A 20482-nucleotide genomic window follows, 5' to 3' on the forward strand; every position below is an offset into this window, starting at 1 on the left:
CATAAATATTTATATAATCACAAATGTGTTTTTTATTGGTCTTCTAATCACAAAGATGATGAAATACTATATAATCATATATGATTATTACTAAGATGATTTTTAATATGAATGTTTAACTTATCATGAATTTTTGTGATAAAAAGTCTTCATCAGATTTATGACGTGATCTTGGAGATATGATTTTAATACGACGTTTTGCAAATTAGGATCCCGTGTGACAAAAAAGATTTTCTGAAATTTATGACGAATCTCATGAGATAGGCTTTTAACACGAATGCCAGGAAGACCAGTGTGATAAATGATTTCATGAAATTACGTAATCTTTTAAGACACGTATTTAATATTAATGTCCAATAGATTGGGGATTCGTGTAATAATAAATTTTATATATTATTTACGATATAATCTTGTGAATTGTGACGCCAAAAAGACATGTATCTTAGAATTTATAATTAATTTTATTTGGAGGTGGATAGTGAATTAAAAAGATATGAAACTACATCTTATATATAAATCAATTAATTTGATCAGTACGAAGAAATATTCAAAAAATATTTAAAATTACACCACACACTTAGTTCGTGTTCACTTGGTGGCACCAATGGAATGATACAAATTCCTTTCTGGGATCATTCCATTGATGGAATTCTCATACCACTTCTACATAATATTTTTTTAACTCACTCATAATTAAATTATTATATCATACTTTTTCCTTTCTTCATAAATTTTTTATATAATTTTCTTTCTCCATAAATTTTTATATAATTTTTTATTTCGATCTCCACCCATTCCATTCAATGCAACTGAACGCATCCTTATATTTTTGACACTATAATATCATAACCTCATTATTGTAAACTATATTCTTTACGTTTAGTGAATATAACTTAAGTCCCGAGTTGCATAGCAAGACAAATCTTGTTAAGAAAACTCAAATCTCCAAGTACACATTTAAACCGACCTTGAATGATATACATCCAAACTCTCCATAGGGTGATACAGTAATTACAAAGGAAGGCAAAAGCGAGAAAAAGAAATAGCGAGAGGCATTTCCATGTGATAAAAGAAAAAACCAAAAGCACTTGCATGCGTGTATAAATCTTCATCATCATTTTACATTTATCATCATCTCTCCTTGATAAAATACTTACTCTACTACTCTATGTATTCAATCTGAATCTCCCCACAAAACAACTCACCTTTTTATCTCCACTTTCTAACCCCTTCACGTTCTTTCACAGACCCCTCATCATCATCACCTTCTTTATGATCTTCATCTTTATCATCACTTCAAACTCAACTCATAAGTACTCATAAACCCATCTTCTTGTTCTTCCTCAAGACCCTTGTAAACATCTTCATCTTGGTGAGTTTGGAGTTGAATGGTCTGAATTTTTTAATATTATTTGAGTTGGGTTCTAGTGTAACTGAGGTTTTTGTTTTTGTCTAGGTGTTTTTATGTGTGCAGTCATGAGGGGCTTTCACATTTATTTTTATACTAGTTGTAGGTGTAGTAATAGTACTTGAGTACACTCTCTGTCTTATTTACTTGGATTCATTGCCTCTTGTTTATCAGTTTTCTCTTGACAAGCTTTGGTTTTTTTTAGGGGACAAGCTCAGTTTAACTTGTTTGTCTTCTCACCATCTCTACTACTATTTCATTAATATATACCTCTCTCTCTCTCTCTCTCTCTCTGTGTTGATGGGAATAGATTTTGTTCTCCTTCTGATTCTTGGTTATTGGGTTGTACAGAAGAATAGAAGGGGTTTTGGGGGAAATGCCTAGTTTTGTCTCCACATACATGTTCATTCTCTATCAACATCTGATCTTTCACTGCAAATTTCTTTTGGGTTTTTCTGTATGGAACTATGTTGTTCTTGGTCTAAGATTACAAAGTTTTGTTTTTTATGCTTCTTGTGAATTTTATAATATGATAAACTGTATTGACTCTCTACTTGTTTAGTTTCTTAATTGTTGTTAACAAATGGGGAGGCCTGAGATTTGTGCCTTTCAAGAAAAAATCAACAATTTTAATACAAGTGTTTTGAGTTTGATAATATTAGGCTGTATCACCTTGCTTGTGAATGTTCCTAAAAAATCATCAAATTTTCTATAAATGTTGTTTTTATGCTATTATCATTGGTTTTGGTTAGTGGCGCTGACATAAATTCTGGTCTATTTCAGGAATTTCAGTACTGAACAGCCATAAATTTGTTGAGTGTAATGAGTAAATACAAGAAAGTTGAAGATTTTGAATGCTGAATCTGGGAAGGATCTTTACTTTACATTGCTTTGTATTACTTGTATCTTTCAGTGGTTTCGAAATATAAAGTCATCATGCCGATTAGGCAGCTTAAAGAAGGGTCAGAGCAGCACTTAGTGATCAAACCCCACTTACAAAACTCGGTGAATCAGGTTCGCAAGCAACTTAAAGCTGCTCGAAATGGAAAAGGCCCACCTGGGCAAGAAAACCAGAATGCAAAACCCGATAACCAATCTTCACCCCCCTCCAAAAGTAGAGGAAGGAGAAGAGGAAGAGGTGGTCGGAAATCAGATCAAGGTGATGCTTTAATGCGTCCCAGCACGCGGCCTTGCACGGCGGAGTATGCTCCGGTGGTTCAGGTTTCAGCTCAGTCTAGTGCCGCTAATGAAGTAAATAATAGTAATAGTAATGAAGGCACAGTGTGTGAAGTAATGAGGGATTTTCCTTCTTCAAGTAAGTCTTTGAGTTTTGCTCAAAGACCTGGGTATGGGCAGCTTGGCACAAAATGTATTGTCAAGGCTAACCATTTCTTTGCAGAGTTACCAGAGAAAGACTTGAATCACTATGATGTAAGATATATTCTGTGATTATAAGTTACTAATCTCATTTTTTAACTAATAAGATGGAAAACAATTATGCCCTTTTTCAAAAAATTGGGGCCCCTAAGCTGACATTTCTTCTCCATTAGTGCTATGCATTTTACAAATCAAATTTAATAGCCTTCTGTATTTTGTTTGTCCTTTCTTCTGAAATCATTAATGGAGATTTAAGTATAGTCATCAATATTGTTCTTTTTGCTGTGTCCCCAGTCTGTGACAATTTTACCTTATTGTCCAAAATATTGCAGGTTACCATCACCCCTGAGGTGTCATCCAGGAATATGAACAGAGCTATAATGGCAGAACTCGTGAAACTGTATAAAGAATCTGACTTGGGGATGAGATTACCCGCTTATGATGGCAGAAAGAGTCTGTACACTGCTGGTGAGCTTCCATTTGCATGGAAGGAGTTCAATATCAAACTTACAGACGAAGATGATGGAGTCAATGGTCCCAAGTACGAATTTATTGTGTTTTTTCTTTAATGTATTTTTCATTTGATTTTTTCACGAATTTTTACAGCTTTGTGTAAATGTATATGTACAGTTATGTTTTAGTTTGCTGCCTTCTATAATTAAACTGATATACTCCCTAATATAAAAAACACAGTGACAATAATTTGAGAGCATGCACAGAGATAAGAAAGGATTCCTTCTTTTATTGTTATTGTTAGAAAGATTTTCTTACGTATTCCAAACCACGTTGGTGAAAATTTATGCTTTTTATTGATACTTCAAAGGGTAGAATACCATGTCTTGATCATTGTAAACGTCATAACGTTGTTTGGTGATGCAGACAATTCTGATTACGCACCTAAAGTTTTACGAATCTTCAGAAGCGATAGCCGGATAGGGATAAAATACCATAAAAGACTGCATCTTGACTCGCTGCAAACGTCATAGCTTTCTTTACATATAAAGACATAATAATACAAAATTATAAGATCTCTGAACCTTCGAAAATTAGACGGATTATGGATAAAGTATGTTGCATGGTCAAAAGCCAAAAAATAAAAAAATGCAATACAATTAATGGAATGCATATGTTGATGTGCAATTAATAAACCTTTTTTTCTTTGATGCGATTCTCTCATAAATGATCATCACTGTATTGTGTTTTGTACAAATTAATATTGCTCATGCTCCTTGTATTACTAGCAGAAGGGTGCGGGAGTACAAAGTGGTGATTAAATTTGCTGCAAGGGCGAATTTGCATCATCTGGGCCAATTTTTGGCTGGCAAGCGTGCAGATGCTCCACAGGAAGCTCTTCAAATACTTGACATTGTATTAAGGGAACTATCAAACAAGAGGTAGAAAACATGACCCTAGTTTTCAAGAACTAATAATTTGTATAAAGCTACTATTTTCATTGGTCCTAACATTGCAACTATGACAGGTATTGCCCTGTGGGAAGATCTTTCTTTTCTCCTAACATAAGGAAACCACAACGGCTTGGTGAGGGCTTAGAGTCATGGTGTGGATTTTATCAAAGTATAAGGCCTACCCAAATGGGCTTGTCCCTAAATATTGGTAAGATGAACTCAACACGTCTTACACTCGTGTTTCATCTAATAATTATCATCGCTGGAAACTTAATTATATGTCTTATTCAATATAATAGATATGGCATCAGCTGCTTTTATTGAGGCCCTTCCTGTTATAGAGTTTGTTGCACAGCTTCTTGGCAAAGATGTGCTAACGAAAACTTTGTCTGATTCTGATCGTGTAAAGGTATATTGCTATATGTTTTTGATTATTTCGACTAAATTTGAATTTGCGTTTTAAATTGTTTGCATTTTTCCAGGTAAAAAAGGCCCTTAGAGGCTTGAAAGTTGAAGTAACACATAGGGGTCATATACGAAGGAAGTATCGGGTTTCAGGAATAACATCTCAACCCACAAGAGAATTAGTGTAAGATTTAGTTTGTATAATTTCCATATTGTTTAGCATATCACACTTCAAGTTAATGTACCTTTGAACTGCGGGAATGAAAGGAAACGGCTCGTGTTCCATTGCCTAGTGAGCGCCAATCCGCTTCACCTTCCCTCAGCTCAAAGTATTATTGGTTTAACCTCATGTTTTTACTTAATCCTTCGTTTCTATTATTTTCCCTGTGACTGTTATAATGTTCAGTAAAAATCGTAATGTTGTATATATTTGCAGGTTTCCTGTTGATGACAACTCAAATATGAAGTCGGTTGTTGAATACTTTCAAGAGATGTATGGCTTCACGATTCAGCATACGCATCTTCCCTGTCTTCAAGTTGGAAACCAGAGAAAGGCAAATTATTTGCCATTGGAGGTGGGATTAGTTATAACAACATTTTAAGCTTTTAACCAAAAATTGGGATTAGTTATCACCCATGTTATAATTTTTTGTGCTATCTGACACTACGAGTTTTCAGGCTTGCAAGATAGTCGAAGGTCAAAGATACACAAAAAGGTTGAATGAGAAGCAAATTACTGCTCTTCTGAAAGTAACATGCCAAAGACCAAGAGATCGAGAGCACGACATTTTGCAGGTATTATAATGTTATAAACCTGTATTGAGGACGGTCTTTCAGTTCGTTCTACTTATACAGCAATCAGCCCTTTGTATGCTCTTTTTTATAGTTACTATTTCTCATGTATAGTGTGTACATGCCTCACTATTAAAGGAACACATAAAATGATATGAAGATTTTGTTTATTATCGTTTAAGTCTGAGACAACAATCGGGCACTTCTATGACCTTGTGCTCATGGCGGTCGTGCAAAAATGTAGAAGTTAATTGATATGATATGTGACTCATAATAGTAAAATTCCAATTACAGACGGTTCAACACAATGCTTATGATCAAGACCCCTATGCAAAGGAATTTGGCATCAATATTAGTGAAAAGCTTGCTTCTGTTGAGGCTCGAGTTCTCCCTGCTCCATGGGTAAAAGACTTCCTCTGATATTATCTAAGTTATCATCACAACTGTTCTCCAATTTCTAAATGTGTTCTATTTCTTTAGCTAAAATATCACGAAAATGGGAAGGAGAAGGACTGTTTGCCACAAGTTGGTCAGTGGAACATGATGAACAAGGTATTCCCCTTTTTTATAGGATATGGCTAGTTACATCTTGCTGATAGTATCCCTTTTAATCATGTCAGTAATTCAATAGTGTTTCTACTTTTGCCAAGTTATACGATATGAGTTAGTAACTCAGTATGCAAACTAGGGGAATTTCTTATACTCCCCATAGGTCAGGGGTTTAGAACTACATCTACATGCTCCTGTTCCTCTTGAAGCCAACTGTAATGTGCATTTATCAAACTTTTTGCTGTCAATGTTTCTTTAATTGTAATAAATGTTGTAATAATATTATTTGATTGATTTTTTGTGACTATGTCAGCTGTGTTGAGCATCATCATATGATGTTTTCTGCTCAATTTTGGTTATGTCTTGCAGAAAATGATTAATGGTATGACTGTTAGTCGGTGGGCATGCATCAACTTCTCACGAAGTGTGCAAGAAAATGTTGCTCGTGGATTTTGTAGTGAACTGGCTCGTATGTGTCAAGTTTCTGGAATGGTAGGTTATTATATGTTACCATAACTAATAACACTTGTGAAGTGCTTGTCTTCTGTTGAAATATTTATTTTGACCTTTGCTCAAGTAGTTGGGAGGTTAATTTATGCTTCTCTCTGGCAGGAATTCAGCCCTGAACCTGTAATACCAATCTACACAGCCTGGCCTGACGATGTAGAGAAAGCTTTGAAGCATGTTTACCATGCCTGTACGAACAAATTAAAGGGGAAAGAATTAGAGCTTCTGTTAGTCATTCTGCCAGACAACAACGGGTCACTGTATGGTATGTTTATTAAACTGAAATGTTCTGTTTGTATGTGAAAGTGGAATCACTGTTTAATTTACACTGTATATTGTCTTGATCTTCTTAGGAGATTTGAAACGAATATGTGAAACTGATCTTGGCTTGATTTCTCAATGCTGTCTGACAAAGCATGTCTTTAAGATTAGCAAGCAATATTTGGCAAATGTGTCACTGAAGATAAATGTTAAGGTAACGTGTTTGATCTCATATCCCTTGCCTGATCTTATATGCCTGGAGGTATGCCTTTGCTGGGAAGAACTAACTATATTTGGTGCTACAAGTTATAACGGGTGTTACAACTGTTTTTTCTTATTTGTTACAGATGGGTGGTAGAAATACTGTTCTTCTAGATGCTATTAGCTGCAGAATACCACTAGTCAGTGACATACCAACAATTATATTTGGAGCAGACGTGACCCATCCGGAGAATGGAGAAGATTCGAGTCCCTCGATAGCTGCTGTAGTTACAAAAACCGTTCTTTAGATGACTATAAAAAGTGCCATTAAGTAACTATATAGCTGATGTTTTGTTCCCGCTGCAGGTAGTAGCTTCCCAGGATTGGCCTGAAGTCACAAAATATGCAGGTTTAGTTTGCGCTCAAGCTCATAGACAAGAGCTTATACAGGACTTGTACAAAACATGGCAAGATCCTGTACGGGGTACAGTTAGTGGTGGCATGATCAGGTATATATTTATGTTTCTTTATATAGACGAACTTCTGCCTTTTTCTGTTTCCAGTTTTCTCTTTACCATCAAGTTTGGAATGGTGGCTTGTATATGTGTGATTATAAGTTCTAACATCCCGTTACTTTAATACAGAGAACTTTTGGTTTCCTTCAGGAAGGCAACTGGGCAGAAACCATTACGCATAATATTTTACAGGTAAAATCACTTGTTCCCTGTTTTGTTTCTTTTACATTTAGATTTGTGCCATCAATTACTTTTCTCTTCTGCTCTTGTTATACTTCGACTTTTGCATCCACCATTGATAATCTTTGCTGTATCCAAAATTCCCTGTTTTGTTTCACATTTAGATTTGTGCCATCAATTACTTTTCTCTTCTGCTTTTTTTATACTTCTACTTTGCATCCACCATTGATATTCTTTACTGTATCCAAAATTCGCTGCTCCCTTTTTCTCACTATTGTCAAACAGCTGCTAAAAGTAATTATATACCCCAGCTGCTACTCGTGTTTCCTCGTTTTTATTACCGATCATCCTACACTGTTTATAAAAAACTAAGGGCACTTTTTTCCTTTGTACCTATGCTTCAATTATGTGCACAGATCTGTAAATTAAAATAATAATCTTCCAAAATTCTGGATATTAATTCATGTAAAAGAGTTCCATTATCATTCATGCTCTGTTGTCCAGTTGTCCTAATATGGAAGCAGAAGGTTGTGTCCCGTTTCACTTGTCTTCATGAGATTGCAAGATGTAGAATGCAGGGGGTCCGAAATATTGATTTCTGTATGTTAAGTGACCAATTCTCCTAAAACCTCAAGGTGTTAGGAGGAGGGCTTACCAGGATCATATTCTAACATTCCCCCTCACTCGAAAGCCCATTTATGGGTCGAGAGTGGATCACGGGCGCCCATTTTTTTTTGGGGCATAACATTGCCTTCGTGTCCTTAATAAATTCTGAGAATATTGGGGATCACAGGGAGTCTCCCATTTTTTTTGGGGCATAACATTGCCTTCGTGTCCTTAATAAATTCTGAGAATATTGGGGGTCACAGGGAGTCGAACTCGAGTCTCCCGCGAGCCTAAGCTCTGATACCATGTTAAGTGACCAATTCTCTTAAAACCTCAAGGTGTTAGGAGGAGGGCTTACCAGGATCATATTCTAACACTGTATGATAAATAGTTTAATGTACAAGCAAATTACATGAATATATACGGCTATTAATTAACTGGTATCCACATGATATTGCAAACTTAATATGTAGTTGTGCATTTGTGTTTGTGTCAGGTATTAATTGCAAGAAATGATGAAAGATAAGTGAAGTTTGATGTTTTTAAACCAAAAAGGTAATTAAGATATCTGATCTTATGGTATCATTGCAGGGATGGTGTGAGTGAAGGCCAATTTTATCAAGTTCTACTTTATGAGTTGGATGCTATACGGAAGGTTTGTGGTTTATGTCGTCTTATTATATTACAATTTTCAGCATCTGGATTTAACAAGAACATCTAGAATGTGAAACTAATCAAAAAATCGTGCGTAGGCCTGTGCTTCTTTGGAACCCAATTATCAACCTCCTGTGACTTTCATTGTGGTGCAAAAACGACATCATACAAGGTTATTCGCAAACAACCACAGGGATCGAAGCAGCACTGATAAAAGTGGAAATGTTTTGCCAGGTATTATAATGTTATTCATGTCAAAACTAGCAGTTCTTTTAATACATGTAAGTTTTTGTCACTATTATGTTGTATAATTAACATTATTTATTTGATATAATTATTTTCATTCGCAGGAACCATAGTTGATACGAAGATCTGCCATCCAACAGAATTTGATTTTTATCTCTGCAGCCATGCTGGTATTCAGGTGATAATCCAAATCCTTTATATGATATATTGATATGTATTCCGATTTGAAAGGGGTAATGTTGAGGTCTTGAGGATGCTTTTTTTTTTTTTTTTTTGGTTTCGCATTGGTGGTGAACACACTCTATATTGTCAACAGACAATTTTTTCCTATGACAACAGATATTATTCGCCTAATTTTCCTTACAAACTTGTCTGGCTGTTGCGAAGTGATGATCACATATTTTATTATGTATGCAGCCATTTATAAATATCCCCTTTTAAATGATAATTGAGAAGGCTTATTTAGTATTACTGGATGGCACCCTGTAGCATTTAAAATATACTTCTCAAGGTCACTTATTGTGCTGGAATGAAATGTGATTTTTCATTGGAGGCCAGTTAAGCTTTGTTTAGGTTGCAAGAGGCTGAAAATTTCTCTAATCTCTGACTTTTATCTGCCATGTCTTTCATTTTAATGACAGGGCACCAGTCGGCCAGCACATTACCATGTTCTTTGGGATGAAAACAATTTTACAGCTGATGGGATTCAGTCGTTAACAAACAACCTTTGCTACACATATGCAAGGTGCACGCGGTCCGTGTCTGTTGGTAAGCTGCCTATTTTTTGTTGTCCTAGTCAATTGCTTAAGTCAATAAGGACACCACAACATCCTTGCCCAGAGATCCATCTTTGTAGCAACCTTACCTTGGACCAAATCAAACAAGCATTAATTCTTAAATTGGAAGACAAAAACAATCATATATAAGCTTTAATCTTGTATCCTGAGTGCGAAATGTCCTAATTATCATAATTGTCCAGTGATAGATAGGAATGTCACAGACGGTGTGGGGGTGCGGGAATGCTTTGGGTACTTTTCTTCTAATTGGCAATTACCAAGTCGATGTCGATCATTTTTATGACATTTTAAAAAGCTTAATCTTAATATGCCCTGTTGCTGGCCCAAGTTGCATCATGGAGTACTTTAACAAATATTTAGCACTAGATGAAATGTGTACATGTTTACTCTGTTGTGCAGTTCCTCCGGCATATTATGCACATTTAGCTGCATTTCGAGCCAGATTCTACATGGAACCAGAACTGCAGGAGAATGGCTGTGGTGTTGGTCAAGGGACGAAGAATACAAGAGGCTCTGGAGAGTCGGGAGTGCGTCCATTACCTGCCCTCAAGGAGAATGTGAAAAGAGTAATGTTTTATTGTTAGTACTAGTTATGTGGAGTAGCAGAGTAGCATCTTTCGGCATGTAACCAGGATCCCTTGGTCGTCCTATGATGTTTGCATGTATCTTGTTATAGTTTTACAGTTTTAGATGCAGGTTATAAGCAAATAGGTGTGGCAGATGTAATGTTGTTTGTAATATATGTTGAATGGTAACTAATGTAGATTATATACACCTCTATCCGAGTAGATTTGCTTTATCCATATAGACTCCTATTTATAGATCCTTTAGAATTATCTCTCTCAAACTTGGTGAGCCCACAACTAATTTCATAAGGCCTTTGAGAATATGTTTTTTTGTAAAAGACTCCATATTCTTTCCACTGGTTGGATTGGATTTAACATTAAAACTTTCAATATGAACATAGAAGTTCAGCCCGAACGTAGACAAAGAACTCGAATAAAGCCGCCCTTAGTTGGCCCTAAGAATGACCGGCAAAGCACTTGAATAAAATTCTTAGTTCAGTCCGAACTTATGCAAGTGAGAATATGGACGAGTCCGGTTTAGCGATATGGGGTGTTTGGTTCATGGTTAATGAGCCTGGTTAACGAGATTCGGAACCTTAATCTCATAAGTGCTATGGAATGTGAACCCCAATCCTTTTAGGTGGTTAAATTATACCCTTCCCACCTCTTGGGTTACCATAAGCATTTCCATCAACTCCGATTCTCATTCCCAACCTTAATCCAAACGTCTGTCAAATAAGTAATTCATACATTCGGCTGGAAGAGAGCCCACAACTTGGCGTCAAATGGATTAATGCTTGTTTATATTTTACCTCTGTCTGCAGGTTCAAGTAGAACACGAAAACTTAAAATGACTGGAATAGAAAAACATATGGGGTTGGAATAGAAAAACATATGGGGTGAGAGAGGCTCGAACTCTCGACCTCAGGATTACTCGTATGCTATGAGACCTACGCGCTAGCCAACTGCGCCACCACCCCTTGATGCTAATTTTGAATTTAACCATTGATAATCTTTTCCACAGTTAAGACCAAAGAAGCAAAGTCAGGGAATCCAGCACATAGGTGATGATTCTTATATACTGCTTCCTTACCCTGTTTTTCTCAGTCTTTGCATAATTTTCTCTGCATTTTGATGCCTCCTTGTATGCAGCCGCATTTTTGTGTTACGAAGATGTACGCAGTTGTCCTCTAAATATTCTCAATTCTGAATGTAAGGTGTTTGACTGGAGCTTGTTGTTTTAGCTCGAGTTCGTTAATATTGAATTCGTTCAATAATAAAAAAAAGTATATTTTTAACATTAATATATACTCCCTCCGTCCCTCTCAATTCTTAACATTGAAGGATGGGGTGTGGCACACATTTAATACTCTTATAAAGTATAGCTCTATAATTTTTTTTCAAAATTTTATTTTTCCGAATAAAAATTTAATGTTTAAATTTTTATTCAGAAAATGAATTTTTTTTAAAAAGTTATATAACTATGTTTAATAAGTGCATTAAAGTGCGTGTCGAGCAGTGGAAAAAAATGTTAAAAAATGAGAGGTACAGAGGGAGTATATGTTTATATATCTATATATATATATATATGTTATTATATTCATATTTAACAATATTCATTTAATGCGTACAATTGTAAATTTATTCAAAATATATATTGAATGTGTTGAGAATATTTAACAACAATAGATGGATAACTTATTGCATTAAATAAAGTTAAAAATAGTCTAATATATTATATGAAAATATATAATTACTAAATTAAACTTTCACAAAATCATTATTTGCCCAAAAGATAACTCAAAAAATAAGATTTCAAGGTTCTCAACAACATCAATTGATCAAGTACTACAAGGAAAAAACTCATATGATTGTAGCTTGAATATTTTTTCTGTTTGAGTTAAGATATACTTGTAGCTTTTATTGAGAAAATTCCAAAATTTGACACGTGAGCAAAACTGAAAAAGGAAAATCAGTTAACGAGGTGCGTAGGCTCACACGTCACTATTCACAAATAATATTTGGATAATGCAACGAAACTCAAAAAAAAAATTGTCAAATTTCTTTAGCAAATGATGTGGCAGACAAGTGAAAAATCGTGATAATGTATATATGAGGGGTCTCATTATTATTGGAGTGAATACAACCAATTAGACTTGTACACCTTTTTTAGAAAAAAATTCAATAATATTTTAAGATAACTAGCATTTTTCATAATATTTTTACTCAACCTCCTCCATGGAAGGACCTACAACTATATCTAAATGTTAGATAATTATTTAGATATATATTAGTTTTTCTTTAGATTGTGATCACCTGCACGTATGTCATGAAGTTTGGTAAATTTATTTAGAGGCTGTTTGGGTGACTTTAAGTTCTTCTTGCTTAAAATAAAAAAGTGAAGTGGAAGTTAAAAACAAGTTAAGACTTGTGATTAAAGTTTTTGGGAAATAAGCAGAAACCCTGAAACAAAAGCTAGCATTCGTAGCTTTTTATAAGTGCTTATTGACTTTTTACACCAACGGTACAAATAAATGCTTTTAACTTATAAACCAGAAACCCGACTTTTAAGCCAGAAACAAACACCCCCTTAGCATCTTTGGTTATTTCACTCTGTACAATTAAATGTAAATTTTGTAATTTTATGTCATTCTCTCTTTAAAAGTATTGAACTTGAACTTTCATAATATGATCAACACTCATTGAATCATTAAAATATCTTAATACGAATAAGAAGTTAAAAGAGCCATATTTCTTGAGCCGGTGAACTTAGCTTCTTGTTATTCTGATCAGAAAAACCATATAGTCGTAGAGATGTCTTTTTGTTAGCATACAATCATTTTGATTAGTACTAGCCTCAGAGCCTGGTGCCTTGAGATAATGTACTAGCTGAGTCAAAGAGTTGCCGAAAATACTAAATTAAATATCAGAAAACAAGAGGATCAAATCCCATCCAAGAAGTTACACACATGCATTTGGAGTGATGAGTGCTGGAGTGGTAGTCAGAAGGAAGTTTTTTCAGACTACTTCTTATACTACATAACACACACACTAAGAGAAATGAGAAAATAAGGAGCAGACCCTCATTCAAACGAAAAGGCTGCAGAAGATTAGGGTTTCTCATGCGACTAACAACGGGTGAAGCAACCACATGATCTAATCTTACCTTGGACTGAAAACTCAAAGTTGATTAGATCATGCTGGCAGCTTCAACTATTGCCATTGCATGACTTATAAATTCATCATCTGACTCGGAGTTAACTAGATGTACTTATGAGCAAGAGTACCCAAATGTATTTTCTCTGGTTTCGTGATACTCCTGGATGGATTGCTAGGCATGAGGGGATAAGGGAAGGATGATGAGCTAGATGGGTATAAATAGTGAAGGTGATGAGCTAGATGGGTATATATGGGTATATGACTGTTTATTTTTATTTTTTTTTTAAGAGAAGGATATATAATTCAATAAATAACAACCATACGGCATTTACAAAAATGATCAAGTTGAACAAATATAAAATAGATTAACACGCTTGTCTTCATACCCATGAGACAATTAGGCGATGTTGAAATTGACAATGGTACATTTATAGATTCGCCATCTTTTTCAAAAAATTCGTTTGAGTTATTAACCACAAAACTTGTGCATGCATTAATTTTTAGATTTTTATAAGTATAGTGTAAAATTTAACCCGAAATTGATATAAAACTGAGAAATTAAATAAAAATCATCAGAAATTTAAATAATTAAATAACTAGTTACATTATACTCTCTCCCTCCCAATATATTGTAATGCTTTTTAAAATTTCTTTAAAGAATAGTTTTATTATATATGTTTTTAATTTTTTCTTTGTGATTAAAGTTTGACGTTTGAAGTATTAATCAAAAAAAATTAAAAAAAACATTATAGAAATATACACGTTTACGTAATATATATTTTTTTGTGTATGAGTGGTCAACAAAATCAGATTTACACATTTATTTGTGGATACCAATTTTTGACGTGTTAAGAGTGTCACTTGATTGACATCGATGTTAAGAAAGGTGTTTTCTTATTGACAATCCTCGACTCTTTTGACTCTTCTTGCAAATGCTTTTAAGATATGAGGATTTCTATTCTTATTATTTTATTGTTATAATTAATATTATAACTACGAGGAATTGAGGAGATAGAATAGAAATGATCCGGAATTATATTATCACTTTTGTTGTGATCCGTAAAACAAATGAAAAATTAGATGACAATTCTATCCACCACTGGCCTTTGTTCCAAATATAACAGGAAAAAATAGAACAAGAACACTTCAGAATATAATTATATGGCAAATAAGTTCAAAAAGAGCAAGTTCAGAAACTACTAAATGAAGGGACGGGAAGAGTCTGAAGACTTTGCATAGCAAACTCTTACTGTTTCAAACAGAAAACAAGCCTAACCAATACAAAAGATAACAATCCCTCCCTCTATTGCTCAAGTTCAGCTTTTTTCTTCTGCCATAGGCCCTCTCTCTATTGCTTAAGTTCAGCTTTCTTCTTCTGCCATAGGCGATCAACTGCACTATCAGCATCTCCCTGTAGATACGAAAATAATAAAGGAATGTTACTATGTTGCTAATTTCGACAAACAAGAAATTTACAATAGTTCATCATCATCGTTGTCACGTTGGTAAGTCGAAGCGAGTCAATGGACCTTCGACCAGTCGCTGACTAGTCGGCTAAAAAATAATATATTATGTAATTTAGGTTTCTAAGTTCTAAAACCTTCACAATATTATATTCCACAATCTAAGAAATTAAAGATCGAACACTTGAAGAGAATGATGGAGAAGGGGAAAATGTTAACAAATAACAAGAAAGTACTTGTGATCATGTAAAATATGTTACAATCAACAAATACAATTGTGTAATACTGTGATGTGATCTAATTTGTAATTAAGCATGGTACTGGTAGGGCAGTGCAACAACAAAACTATACAGAAATAATATATACAGAATCATGCAGAATTGTTTATGCACAATGCAGATTACAGATAAACAGGGCAGAAGCAATAATCTGCAGAGAATAGAGCAGAAACCTACAGTAGTGCAGAGCAACAATCACAGAAATTAAAATTGCAGAGTGCAAAAATTAAAACTGCAGAATGCAAGAAACACATAACCAGAAACAATTAACATATCATTAACACATTCTGCAGGAAAGTGGAAACAATAAGAAGTCAGCAATCAAATAAAAAGGCAGAATGTTCAATCTGCAGCTCGAATAGCCGACTAGTCGACCAGGCGACCGAAATATCAACATTCAGCTAGTCGACATCTCTTCATCGCTTAATCGACTAGTCACAACTAGTCGACCGAAATAACAACCGTGTGATATAATTATGACAAACTCTTTACTCAATTAGTTCTTATATGCGAGAATCACCAGATGATCCATGCTAAATTTCAAGAACCAAATTCAATTCAAGGGTTCAATCAGAACCATGTTGCCGCTACAAGTAAAAACAATTAAATCATGAGGTTAACTCGGATGTAGCAAGTTATTTTTCGTTTCTTACAGCAAACTAACAGCTACGGATTATAAGATGAGCTCCACTTGCTGCTCTGCACTAGCCTACACTTTAGCTAAACTGCTCAACTTATATTCCAGAAATCAATCCCAATTCTAGACAAACACACTTGTAATTCATAAAATGTCGCTTCCTTAACTTCCCTTAGAGTAACAAGTCTTATATTCCAAAAACCAATTTCATATCTGACAAATGCACTATTTAATCAAATTACACGACAATAAAGCCAATTACACAACGCGATAATCAAATTACAAATTTGAACAACGCATTACGACAAAAAGAGAGAAAAGCAACCTGAGCACGGACGAAACCACAGAGAGCAAAAGTGGTGAAACCACCGGTGTAAATGCCCCTATCATCCAAATGACCAACATTGATCTGAACAGATGCGTGGTCCTTTGACGTAATCAACCGATTCGTAGCAGAACTATAATCACATTTTACGAAAAATATAAATACACATCATTCGACAAATAATAATAACATAAATTTAAAAACTAACAAAATTAAATGACAACAAAGACATACCACTTCCTAGGGATGTAGAGATCCATGTTTTGACCTTCATCGTTCATCATCTTGACTGGATAGGATGCTTTTGATTTTGCTGTAAATTAACAGATTTTCTATTAAAATAAATTTAATTTAATTCAATTCGATTGTGTATGTGATGTTATGAATTGTACTTAAAAGATAAATGAGTACCTGCGAGGCTGCGACGACGAGGGATGAGAAGAGGTGTTGGAGAAACTAGAGCGGCGAGTGTGGCGCAGGGGAGCTGAGAGTTTGATAATATATGGCCTTAACCCTAGCCATGTTAATGGACGGCCCAGATTTGGTGTTAGCTGCATTGGGTTGGGCTGGAGTTCTTAAAGGCCGGTTAAGTGATTAGACTCACCCGTTATTCAGCCCAATTATGTTCAAATTATTATTCTTTGCACAAGTCACTTTCTTTCCCGCTAAATTGCACACGAATCTTGACTATAACTTCTCGTTCTTCTCTTTTTTTAATACTACTACTAAATTAACCTATTCTCTTGAATTAAAATATTCATATTAAATTTCAATTACCAAGTATGCTTTGTTTTCTTCTTTGGTGAATGTACCTGAATTTTTTATTTTGTTGAATATAAGAATGTCTTATGAAAATTTACCTTGTGTTCTCCCAGAAAAATTATATATCTTCTCTCATACAAAAATATAACATAAATATATTTGTTAGATATTTATCTCACTATACTATAATAAGTATGGACATAATTTATAGTCCAAAATTTTGATTATGTGTTTTTGGTTTTATCATATCACTTTACTGTAAGAGTAGAGTTCTTTACTCTTACATCATTAAATTCATATAAATAAATATAAATCTTCTTAATTAATAGAATAATAAAAATAATTATTTTATATACTACCGATTTACAATATAAAACTATACTATAAAAACTAAATTTGTAATTGAAAATATAATCAAACGGTTCATATGATTTAACCAAATTTCAATTCTATCATCATGGAATTATTTGTTCAAAAAAACTCTTACAAAACTCAAAATAGAGAAAATCTGCTTCACATTCAAGAACAAAGAAAGAGTTTCATAGTGTGTACAGTGAACAAATATACACTATACAGAGAGTGAAATGAGAGGAGAGAGATAATTTCTGTGCAAGTAACAAATGTGGGGGGGGGGGGCAATGAATCTCCTAATAGCTACTATTAACTATTTTGTTTTGACCGTATAGTTAAAATTATTATTTTTCAAATTTTTTTAAAATTAAAATATTAATCATATATTTTTATTTTAAATTTTTTTTTGAAAATAATGATTTTAACTGTACAGTCAAAACACTGTGGCTCTGAATTTCCAATAGAATGAACCAAATTAACTGGCTGGCTGCCTACGAGTCACGCTAAAGCTCTTCCAATTTAGCTTTATTATTTTCACTGTTATCTTCAACAACCGGCTTCCAATTGTTGTTAGTACAATTATTTACGCGCAATACTCAGTTTTGTTTTCTTCCTTGTCTGAGACTGTCACATCTTTCATACAAACAGTGACTCAGACCAGGTAGATTAAAAATTATTTTTAACGATATATTTTTTTAATTTTTCAATTGATAATATATTAATAAATTTTAATCAAATTTTGGTCAATTTGACTGGCACAAAATCAAAATGATAACTAAAATTGAGAGAGTATAATTCAATTATCCATTTGTCCCTCCCCCTCTGTACATGGAATTTTCGTTTAAAGTCGTTGAACCTTCCTTCAATCATCGCGATGTGTATGTCGGCAGCAACATACTTCTATAATCCAAGTTATTATACTGCTTTTCAAAACGAACTTTGCTCTTTCTTCCCGTTCAATAACATGTTGATTTAAGGAAGACACATATTAGTAATTAATTATGATTAATTAAGGAAATTAGAATTGTATAGTCTTTTTACTACACAGAACAAGTTTTTTGTAAGCTGGACTTTAAGTGCCATCAGGATAAATGCTTTAAAATAATAAAAGAAGTACTTGAGAAGTTATTTATAAATTAAGAGTAATGTTATCTTTCAAATTTTATTACTAATATTTTTTTAAAATAACGTGACCGATAGATGACTAATTTTAATTGGAGAGTTTATGTGTGTACATGATCCAATATTATTAATTTTGAGTGGAACCTCTAAATCAAGTCTAGTTTATGTGTCAACTAGACTTGATACATTTTTGGATTGCTTAACATTTTTCACAAATTAAATGTCATATATGTGTAGATGATTTTTTTTGTACTTAATTATATACATTATTATCGAAATCGTGGGAGTTGCATTTTATTTACAGTCCAGTATGAATATAGGGAATGTCTCAAACAGATTAATGATTGGATCACGAGACTATGTACCCACAATAGGCCCAAATCATATTATATATTGCAGGAAAACACAATTGTCATGTGTTTGGGTTTCTGGCCCAAACCATTGAGCCAAAATTATTTACACAATTAAAACCCACATAATCCAAAGTTAATAATTTTTCAGGTAAAAGCATGAGGGTTAGAAATTCTAATTTACATTAGGACGTGGACAAATTTTGTATTATAAATAGATACAATTACTTAATATAAATAAAATTAACATGAAAATTAAAAATTAGATTGATCTAAATTCTTATGAATCTTGTTTAAAACATTACTTCACATAATTAAAACACACCTTCCACACATGATTCCCCTCATTCCCGTCCATTTCTAATATGATATATGTTATCAATCGGTGAACTTTAATTGTTTTTAAATTTGGCTTCACTATATTCTTTTTATCTTTCGATCTTTGTTTTAAGAAAGTTTGCAGTGGAGTGGTGTAACATTCCACATCGATCGATTAGATAAGAAAGTATTTGAGTCTTTATAAGCACAAACAAATCACTAATTTATACCAATTTGCTAGAATTTTTAGACCGACCTGCAGTGAGCTGTTGGGCCCGATATTCATTTAGCTGTGGGCTTGATATTATAAATGGTAACATGACTCTACCCGGCCGGAAGTACAAAAGCGCAACCCGAATTTCGCGAGTTTGATTGTGAGTTTGACTGTAAACCATATTAAAAATTTTCGTGAGATATAAAAAAGTATAATCCAATTTTCAAATTTATTGAATTTTTGAATTTGAAAAATAACAAATAGAAATCATTATTTGGTTTTCTATATATTAGAAGTAAGCTTGTAATATTAGTACATTATCCCGAACGATAAACTAGTTTTAAAAAAAAGTTATAACAGCCTTCAAAACTCCGTAGCTGAAGTATACAAGTGAGAAGTTATTTTATATAAATGAATATAAGTAAATTATTCTGTATCATGTATTAAAAATATAAACTTATAAATTATCCTTAATTCAATCAGACTTAATACTTCTGTGATAATATATTTTCATATTTTCTGTGTGATAAGATAAATTTAAATATTAAATTTTTATCCAATGTTATCATCGTTTATGTATTGAATTTAAATATTACTCGTCTCTAATTCAAAACCGAACATGAAATTATCCTTGTCTTTTTTTAGACAGACTCGAACCCTGTTTCAAATTTGAAAGATAGCGCATGCTCATAGTCGTGCCAATAAAGGCTCATGTGTATCTTAGGATTCATCATTGTGTATCCCTCGTGGCGTGTTTTTGTGCGTGTTTGGTTGTGTGACTTCTGGGCTTAAAAGTCTCAGAAGCTCACTTCAGCTTTTACACGGACCGTTTGGCAACAAAAGAAGCTGGTGGATTAAGCGGAAATAAGTCCAGCAAAATAAGCTTTGAAACCTAGCTTATTTTCACCCCGACTTCTGCTTCTTTCTAGGGTGGTGTTTAGGTGTTGGGAATTTAGGAGTTGGTTTGATTGCTGCTAGGTGTAAGGAGATGCAGAGTTTGGATCTGTCTTACTTGCCGGTAATAAATTATTTA

General features: G+C 33.8%; 2 protein-coding genes and 1 non-coding gene across 5 annotated transcripts; 1 reads left to right on the plus strand and 2 right to left on the minus strand.

Moving 5' to 3' along the window:
• Positions 1-1133: 1133 nt before the first annotated feature.
• On the plus strand, positions 1134-10707 carry LOC108199770 (protein argonaute 10). Of its 2 annotated transcripts, XM_017367740.2 has the most exons (22): positions 1134-1372; positions 2192-2839; positions 3118-3326; positions 4030-4179; positions 4266-4399; positions 4491-4600; positions 4674-4780; positions 5033-5171; positions 5275-5391; positions 5683-5790; positions 5869-5940; positions 6307-6429; positions 6550-6709; positions 6798-6919; positions 7053-7190; positions 7273-7415; positions 7551-7613; positions 8799-8862; positions 8960-9095; positions 9212-9285; positions 9749-9875; positions 10304-10707. In XM_017367740.2, the coding sequence occupies exons 2-22, from the start codon at positions 2345-2347 to the stop codon at positions 10486-10488; spliced, it is 2976 nt and encodes a 991-aa protein (XP_017223229.1). In that variant the 5' UTR covers positions 1134-1372; positions 2192-2344; the 3' UTR covers positions 10489-10707. The 2 variants fall into 2 exon arrangements, with proteins under 2 accessions (XP_017223229.1, XP_017223224.1); XM_017367735.2 differs by lacking the exon at positions 1134-1372 and having other exon boundaries at positions 2198-2839; positions 4027-4179.
• A 658-nt stretch (positions 10708-11365) lies between these two features.
• TRNAM-CAU (transfer RNA methionine (anticodon CAU)) lies at positions 11366-11450 on the minus strand. Its single transcript is given in 2 exon segments — positions 11366-11401; positions 11413-11450. It is a non-coding gene; the product is annotated as a tRNA-Met (tRNA).
• A 3310-nt stretch (positions 11451-14760) lies between these two features.
• Positions 14761-16877, minus strand: LOC108197304 (small ribosomal subunit protein eS21y). Of its 2 annotated transcripts, none has more exons than XM_017364886.2 (4): positions 16744-16877; positions 16567-16645; positions 16333-16465; positions 14761-15040 (listed from the first exon to the last, which is right to left on the minus strand). In XM_017364886.2, the coding sequence occupies exons 2-4, from the start codon at positions 16614-16616 to the stop codon at positions 14978-14980; spliced, it is 246 nt and encodes an 81-aa protein (XP_017220375.1). In that variant the 5' UTR covers positions 16617-16645; positions 16744-16877; the 3' UTR covers positions 14761-14977. The 2 variants fall into 2 exon arrangements, with proteins under 2 accessions (XP_017220375.1, XP_063939534.1); XM_064083464.1 differs by having other exon boundaries at positions 16567-16642; positions 16744-16811.
• Between the last annotated feature and the right edge of the window lie 3605 nt (positions 16878-20482).

The sequence above is a fragment of the Daucus carota genome, chromosome 8, assembly GCF_001625215.2.
Source record: "Daucus carota subsp. sativus chromosome 8, DH1 v3.0, whole genome shotgun sequence".
Taxonomy (NCBI): domain Eukaryota; kingdom Viridiplantae; phylum Streptophyta; class Magnoliopsida; order Apiales; family Apiaceae; genus Daucus; species Daucus carota.